The sequence below is a fragment of the Convolutriloba macropyga genome, chromosome 6 (genome assembly GCF_964194025.1).
Source record: "Convolutriloba macropyga chromosome 6, txConMacr16.3, whole genome shotgun sequence".
Lineage (NCBI taxonomy): Eukaryota > Metazoa > Xenacoelomorpha > Acoela > Convolutidae > Convolutriloba > Convolutriloba macropyga.
The window spans coordinates 27,701,234-27,709,941 of record NC_134473.1 but is presented as its reverse complement, the minus strand read 5'-3'; the positions used below and the strand labels follow the sequence as shown (position 1 = coordinate 27,709,941).

The window sequence follows — 8,708 nt, the reverse complement described above, 5'->3', positions numbered from 1 at the left end:
GAAAACAGTAAATTTGTTGACCTTTTCTAATTTTGCAGAAAAAATAACTTTAGCATTAATGAACGTTTAACATGACAGATGTAGCCTACATATCCGCCTCTCTGTCAAGGTCTATCGTGCAGCCTTGTTCTTGTTATACATTTCATACTTGTCAAAAAAACTATTTAACCAGGCGCTTGTTCAATGTTTTAATGAAAGCATCCTGAAAACTGAACTGACATCGAATTTGTTAACCTAAATCGATGTCAACCTAATTCGAATTTGTTAGCCTAATTGTTGTGATAAACTTATTAAATAGTTTCAGAGAACGAACATGACTACTTCTCAGAGTGAAGACGTACAACAGATGACTACTTCACCGAGTAAAGACGCATAAAAGATGCTAGATCTAAGATACCACGATCAACCCCTCTCGCAAAAGCACACAACAAGCGTCTATGTAGTGCATTGAGCCCGGAAGACAACGAAAGTGACATTACTAACGGGGTTCAAGAAGCAATTCCAGCAGCAGTAGCATCGTCAATGCCAGATATTGTAAAAACGATTCAAGATCAACTGACTACAAAAATCAAAGCCGCCGTTGATGAGAGCCTTAAAAGTTTGAGAGAAGACATCACGAAGGAAGTTAAAGAAAGTTTTTACGCCGAAGAAAGAAGTGACCTGAAAGCTAAATGTGAAAATGAAATGCTGGAATCGTACAACAGACGAGAGAATGTGCGAATAATTGGTATGCCTGAAAGTTCTGCAGATGTATAGGACAAAGTTGTTGATCTTGCGAGTGTACTTGAGGCGGAGGTTAGTGCAAACGATATCTCTATTGCCCATCCATTGCCGACTAAGAGGCCAGGTCCAAGTCCTCTGATTGTTTGTTTCTCCCGGAGAGTTGCAAAGGTAAACTTGCAAAGAAACAAGAAAAATCTGGAAAATTTCCACAATCCGAAGAACGTTAGAATTTTTGAAGACATGACTGCGCCTAGACTGAAGTTTTTTAAATTTAATGAAGGGTGACAACATCGAGAAAGTTTGGTCGAGAGAAGGAACATTAAACTACGTCAAAGCTGGAGGTGACAATAGAATGTATAAAATCAATTCCCTATATGATGGTGGTCAAGCGTTGGGATACAACTTTTATACTGTACAGAGCTGCTTTAAAGATACTCGAGTTTTTATCAGAAAAAGTCAAGAATCTGGGTCCTAATCTGTCTCTTCCTCCTAGTGCTATTATACCAACTACTATGTCTATATTAACTGTAAATGTTCGGTCGTTGAAAAAAACATCTTAATGAATTGGAAGCACCTGTTCATAGTCTTGAGTCTCCACCAAATGTAATATGTCTCACTGAATTTTGGTTAACTGATAACGATGACATCAATTCCTTATTGGTTCCAGGCTATAATATATATGCAATTATGAATAGAAACACACATGGCGGTGTGATGATACAAATTCAGGATTCCATGTCCTTGTTAGAAACACACTGAACAGTTATGGAAGAGACCCTTCTTGTCTCATTGGAGTACAAAAAGTACAGCTTTAAATTGGCTACTGTCTACACTCCACCAAGAACAAATAAACTAAAATTCGTCAAAAAATTGGATAACTTTTTGAATGATTTAACTTCCCTAAATTCCCCTACCGTTATAACTTGTGATTTAAACATCGACATTCATGTAAAGAACCAATTACAATCTAATTATTTAAGAACGATATCTTCTAATGATTTTGAGCTTGTCAATCTTGAAACTACCAGGGAAACTTCTAACTCCGCAACTTGTCTAGACCACTTTACATCAAAATTTTGCCAGCCCTGATCTTAGTTTACTAACTCATGAAAACTTCTCGGATCATTATCCTATCCTAATGAAGTGGCCCATTAATTATCTGATAGTACCCATGAATTTTTTACTAAATTTAACAACGTTTTCCTGGAAACCACTAACAAGTAAACTCCTCTGAAATGCTTGACCGATACAAAGTCTAAGGTACCGAAGTGATTTACCAACTCATTTAACAACTTGCGCTTCAAAAAAAACACATCGAAGCATGAAACAAAATCCGCAAAATAATGAGGCAGCGACAAAATTCAAATTATTACGCAACAAGTTTGAAACATGTGTCAAAAAAGCTATAAGATTTTTATACACAAAAATTCGAATCATGTATGGGAGACTCAAGGCAAACATATAAGTTAATCAATGATAAAAGGAACTAATCGCAAAAGTTCGCAAGTACCGGCGTTAAACTCATGTAGCGAACGTGTCATAGTAAAGTTATCATCAAATATCACGATTCCATACCTGACTCAGGTTATCAATAATTCATTTGAAGAAGGAATATTTCCCGATGATCTAAAAAAGGCTATAGTAATTCCCCTTCACAAGGATGGATCAAAACTAGATGAAAATAACCACATCAATTTCTCTTCTAATTGTTTGGAGCACAATTATAAAACGTGCTCTGTTCATTCGCATATATGCCTACATGGAACATAATTTAATTTTCAAGAGGCAAATTGGGTTTCGTGCCAAACACAGTACAATTTACGCTCCTGTTGAAATAGTCGAAAAAATAAGATTGACTTGCCAAAATATAAAAGCTATCAGTTTCTTTCTTGATCTTAAAAAGCTTCTGATACCACTGAGCACGATATCTTAAAAAAGATAGAAAACACTGGTATAAGGGGAACAGCTTTAAATTGGATAACATCATACTTAAATGAGAGACAGCAGAGGGTTATTGTTAATGGGGCCTGTTGATCGTGGAATTCCATAATTTGTGGGGTTCCACAAGGCTCAATTTTGGGTTCGTTGTCGTTCCTCATATCAATAATCTGCCGACAGTTTGCAAATCTCTTGGTGTTATTTTATTAGCGGATGATACAAACCTCACCGCAATCAATAGAGACAATAAATCAGAGCAAGAAGATCTGCAGAACCTCAATAATTGGTTGATTGCTAATAAGTTAATACTAAATATTGAAAAATCCGAAGAAATGAACATAGGGAACAAAAATAGTGCTTTCAATTCAGTGTTTAAGTTTGATGATGTTTTTATTGAAGTTCGAAATCTTTGTAAGTATCTCGGAATCTATGTACATAGTAAGTTAAGTTTTCAATCACATATAGAATATATTTAAAAAAGACTCTCAAAACAGTGGTATTATATGTAAGCAGTGTCACTATGTACCCCGAAAACAGTTAATTGATTACTATCGAAGCAATGTTAACCCAATAATTCAATACGGTAATTTGGTATATGGCTGTTGCACTTATTCGTCGCTCTTGCCTATCTACAATCTGCAGAAAAAAATTTTAAAATTCATTTATTTCAGGAAATTGTCAGGTAGTTCCAGGGAGATTTTTATCTCTAATAAATTGCTAACAGTATTCGAGTTTCATATATATGAGCTGCTGAAATTTGTCCTGGAATCAATGAAAAAGAAGCATAGCGAAACTTATCTAAATGAACTCTTTGAATATCAGCATAGTACACCAGAAACACTAGGTCTCTCAAAAAATTCCTAAATTCCCTCCTTTAAAAAGCAATTTGAGCGCTCCTCTATTTCATATCGTTGTGCAAGGATATTTAACATATTGAGAAAGAATGAAGTTCTAGCACAAAATATTGAAAACGAAAATTGGCAAAAATATCGCAAATTTACCATAAACTCAAAGGAAGTTACTTGCTGAATAATGAGGAGCTAGTATCCTATATATTTGAATAATTTTTCATTACTTTTCTTACCCATGAACTCTAGCCAAAAATTGTTGCTTCAAAAATGGTATTATTTTTGCAAAATAACGAAGTCTACATATAGAAAATCGACGAAGAAAATCGAACTGCAAGAAAATTTTTTTTAAATTAATACATAGTAGCTAGGAATCAACGGCTCTCTCACTAGCAAAGACATAGTGTTAGTCGTTCTTCCGATTAAGCATTGCTCCTTGTTCATGTCTCTATGACAGCTTTCTGAGGTTTGTTTGCCTTGGCGTTGGCACCGGAGACCTGGTCAGGGGATGTTAAATATTTAACTGTAACTATTTAACTTTAGCCAGGGCAGATACTAGGTGGGTTTAATAACCTCGTCTATCTGTCCTCTCCGAGATACTTTTTGTTGTTATGTTATGATTTAATAAATTTTTAAATTAAATTGATTTAATTTGCTGTCTAATATTTGGAGAAATTTATTCTTTCTTTCTTTCTTTAAAATCCAGATGACACTTTAAATAAGTGGACTAAGTTGATCTCGAACCCGAGTATAAAGGTAACCATAATCAAAACCAAGCAACCTCCTTCATTCTCTAAGAAAAGTCGTGCATCAAACAAAATTTAATTTATCCCTCACTAAACAATATCAAAGGCTCATTTGAAAATTGGCAATTTTTAGAACACTTATCACTAATAATTGCCCGAAATCTGAGTCGTGGAGCGTGAAAAGCTCTCACGATCATTTCGGTCCATGCTGCTAGACGATTTAACGCACAACAAATACAAAGAGTAGTCTTCATTCCCTTCAAACTTTTCTTCACACAAAACTGTGTTTTTGTTTACCAAGCACAGCATAGTAAGACCCAATTTTCCTGCATCATATTGACCCAAAACATCGTTGTTGAAAGGACGCATGTTATGGCCAGATTGCATCTCATTAGGCATTGAATTGAGCAAATTTCTGAAGTCATGAAAACGAAGCAGTCTTTCTTGACTCGACAGACACCTCGAAATTGAATACTCCCAATTGTCGATTTTCACTACCAAAACTGGGGAATCGCTGTCCTCAATAGACTTCAATATTGGTTGGTAGTTGAGATAAGTTTTACTCTTGAAGATTCGAGACTTAGACGTTTGCGTTTGTTCACTCCACTTAATACAAAGCAACTGCTTATCGACAACATTTTGCAACATCAGATAGTCGCCAGAAAACATCATCGAAAACCAATTCGTAGGATTTTCTAGAGTCAGCTTGACAGTTTCCTTAAACCGTTCGTATTCATAAATGTAAAGTGTATCCGAGGCACAAGGTCGGATTATCAAAATGCGGGTATTCCCAGCAAGCTTCCAACCATTTGGCCCTCCATCTTGGGGTATAGCTTGTGTATTCACTGCACGCATAACATGAAAACTGTGTTTGTTCAAAACAACAACACTGCATACAAACTTTTTCATTATAGCGCCGTACAACGTGTTACTAGACACTGCAATGTCACGCAGATCGGAGCCTTCTGTATTTTCTGACCAGTATGAATTACTTTTGAATTCTTTCTTCAAGCAGAAATTCTTAGAAATGAAGCCAGCTTCGACTGTTTTTAGGGTGTATATGACGCCAAACCAGCTCAAACAAAATATTGTGTTCGTAGCGTCAATTACTGCTCTTTGCAAAGGTTTGGAACCCGCAATTTTGACAGGACTTGAAGTCTTAACAGCTAACGAGCACAATCGAACACCCATTGCAATATCATTTGCAGATTTACTGAGCTGTTGATTTGGTTCATCTTCATCGCTACTGCAGGAACTGAACATCCGGGCGCTTTCTGAGTTGATCGAAGGTGAAGCGAACGTTCTCGTATTACCTTCCATAACATATGCTTGCGCTCTTCCTAAAGACGCTTTCAAAGACTCAATACGAGCATAAAACTCTTCGACGTATCTGTTTTGCGATTCCAACGACAGCTTCAGTTCTTCTAAATTTACTTCCAGGTGATTTTCTGAACTCGAGCCAAATACTTCCTTCTGAAGGGTTGCCGATAGCCTTGTCTGGTCTCTCATTTCCTGTAGTTTGTCATCCAGTTGTATGAACTCTCGCGTTGCATCCTCAAACAGATTTCTGAGACTGTTAATTTTTGCTTCGTCGATCATTTCGGGAAAATTGTTCAACTCATCCCGAATTCTTTCTCTTTTGTACTCTGCGAAAGGTATGATTTCGTGGTCACTTTTGTTGCTATGAACCGAGCTCCAACATTTGCGACAGACAATAACTTCACAAGTGCGACAGAAAATGTCTTTCGGGTGAGCATGTGTTTCACAGAACTCGGTAAAATTATCACTGTTCGAAGTTTTCCCAGTCATTTTTAAATAACTTGCTAATTTGCACAGTTGAAACACGAATGTCTCATTTGACTTCAGTCAATGTTTAACAAAGTAAAACAATTCAAGCCTCAATTATAAACTGGAGTCTAATAGTTTAAATAAAACATACCAAGCAAACAGTAGAGCAAATATCGCGGACATCCTCAACATCAAAATTTGAACGTTTAATACAAAACGAGTAAAACTGAAGCACAGTTAAAACAGTGACCATGATCATATAATTTGAACTTTGCGAGCTAGAGCATTTAGCGATCAAATTATGGGCAACGACTATGCGTCGCTTTCAGTAACAGTGTAACAAAAGTCAAAACAAAAAAAAGGAGACATGGTTACAATTCAAAATTATTCACTCAAAACGTAGCAACTTGAACAAGTTTACGACAACCAAAATTGAACAGATATGACCTCAACTCTATTTAAATGACTCGTGCTGTCTGGTGAATCAGTACATGCACTCGGTTTTCATATTTGTTCTTGTAGGGGTAAACGACTCTCATCTGCTGTAGAAAGATGCATTCTGACTCGAATTTCCTTTAAATTTTATCCAAACTTCTTTCCACCCATAGTAAAAGTCGATGCAATAATAACAAATAATATAAGGATTTAAGACTTTTTACTTTGAAAGTCCAGGGACAAATCCTGTTAGTTCTTGAATTTTAAGTCAAAGTTGAGTTTCTAACTTTTTTTGCATGCTGAATATCCACACCGAATCTGCCAGAAGCATGGGGTCACTTAAATGATACTTGAGAAAGAAAAATTTCCAGAACAAATCGGATAGAAGGGTTTTTCTTGATATGATATCTTCCCTATAAAACTTGTTACATGCATTAAATTTCTACTTTTGTGTAGCGGTGCGTTGCGTGCAGTCTTGTATGTCCGCTGCATCCGGTTATGATAACATGTCTTGTCCAAATTATGCCAATTTTGTTGGACAGGATGTAACTAAAAAGCCCAGGCGAAGTTCTAAATAAAGTGACAAGGGAAGCAGCCTCAATATTATCTGTCAGTATTATAATCTTCCACTTTGCAGGAGTTTATCCACAGTACGCTTTCTAGGATTTTTCGATCTGATTTGGAGGGCTTCCAAAGAGTTTGAATATAGTATTATGAAGACGACATAACACTTGTAAGCTGGCGGCTCAATTTGTCAAACGTCTTTTCAAATTCGATTTGAGTTTCGTTTTGGAAAGCCCTCGCACAACTCAGGAATGTACTCAATCATATTTGTTGAAGTTGAATAGTTTGGTCTGAAACCACGCCAATTTTCAGCACATTAGTGTTCCTATTAACCAGTTCAGTTTGTTGTTGTTAAGTCTTTACAGCAAAGGTGAAGGGCATTTATCCCAAACATTCAGTTCAGAAAATTCTTCACTTTTCTCGGAAAGGGAGTCAATTCCATTCGTGAGGGACTGCAAAACTAAATGATTTTCCCCCCGAAAACTGTCTTCAAAGATTGAGTTTCGAGGTTTAAATATATTCATTGGATTCCATAAAAGAGAATTGGCAGTATCAGCGATTTGTAGAGGCAAGTTTTAACTATTATGCTCAGATTGTAGGCAATGTTTCCTCGGAGTATATAAAGGACGTTGTTTGCTTTGGCTATCCGTTTGTTGATGTGAGTGTTCCAGTTTAGGTCTGAGGTCACTAGAATTCCTAAATCTCTAATTTTTTTTCACTATTCAGCACTACAATGAAGAAATTGAAGGAGTGATCATCACCACGGAACGCACCACGGACTTTGGCACATTTGTCCAAGGCAAACAGCAATTTGTTCGAACTAACCCAGTTTTCGATTGAATGCAGGTCTCTCTGAATTTGAGCTGGAGTACGGTTAATTGAAAGAACTTTGAGATCATCCCGAAAGAGATATGTTTCACTGAAAATTATGACCTTGGTTAGATATGATATACAAAACATTCCGTTAATGAATATACAAAACAACAAAGGCCCTAGTAGGGATCCTTGAGGTACACTACTACAAACATCTTTCATCTGCCAGCAGACATTTCTCACTCTCACAAATTGCTTCATGTTTGTCAGGAAGTTGAATAAGACCTCGAGGATGCATCCTCTGACGCCGACTTTTGCTATTTTGCATAGTAATTCAAAGTGAGGCTCATTATCAAAGGCTTTGGAGAAGTCAGAGTAAAAGGCAACTATTTCACTGCTACTATTGTCGTCAAGCGCTTTGTGAACCTTATGCAGAAAAGAAAACATTTTCGTGACTGTGGATTTTTTCCGAACAAATCTGTGTTAACGGGTGGTGAGAAATTTTGAGAAATGATCGTAGAAGGCTAAATACAGACAATTTCAAGTATTTTGCTGTCAGTATTTAATAGTGAGATCGGCCGATAGTTTTTGACGAGGTACTTTTCAACTTTTTGTGGATTGGTGTTGATCAGTTTGAAGTAAGCCAGTTTTTCTAGCGCCCTTGAGACTGCGCAGAGCAAGCTTATTGTTCCGTAGTTGAAACTCAGTTGCCAATTGCTCCCCCTGAAAATGGTACAGTTCCCTGAAACTGTCATTCAATGGGAAACAAATGCTTGTTAGCAATGGTGTTAATAAGAAGACTGAGACTCCGAAAGAGTGGGTAGTGCTTTTAAGAGGGCGTTAGTCTCGTCCA

At 36.8% G+C, this 8,708-nt stretch overlaps 2 protein-coding genes across 2 annotated transcripts in view; one reads left to right on the top strand and one right to left on the bottom strand.

Annotated features, from left to right (window-relative positions):
- The first annotated feature begins 268 nt into the window (after window positions 1-268).
- Window positions 269-8,708, top strand: part of LOC142340905 (mitochondrial dimethyladenosine transferase 1-like) — a 498,997-nt gene continuing 490,557 nt past the window's right edge. Inside the window, exon 1 of the mRNA XM_075391676.1 lies at window positions 269-298. The gene's annotated coding sequence lies outside the window, so the exon portion shown is untranslated. The remainder of the gene's footprint in view (window positions 299-8,708) is intronic.
- On the bottom strand, window positions 4,318-7,549 carry LOC142341605 (uncharacterized). Its single transcript, XM_075392687.1, has one exon. The coding sequence runs from the start codon at window positions 6,062-6,064 to the stop codon at window positions 4,400-4,402; it is 1,665 nt and encodes a 554-aa protein (XP_075248802.1). The 5' UTR covers window positions 6,065-7,549; the 3' UTR covers window positions 4,318-4,399.

Excerpts from the sequence above, each read along its gene's own strand:
- LOC142341605 (XM_075392687.1), bottom strand. The coding sequence starts at position 6,064 with ATGACTGGGAAAACTTCGAACAGTGATAATTTTACCGAGTTCTGTGAA.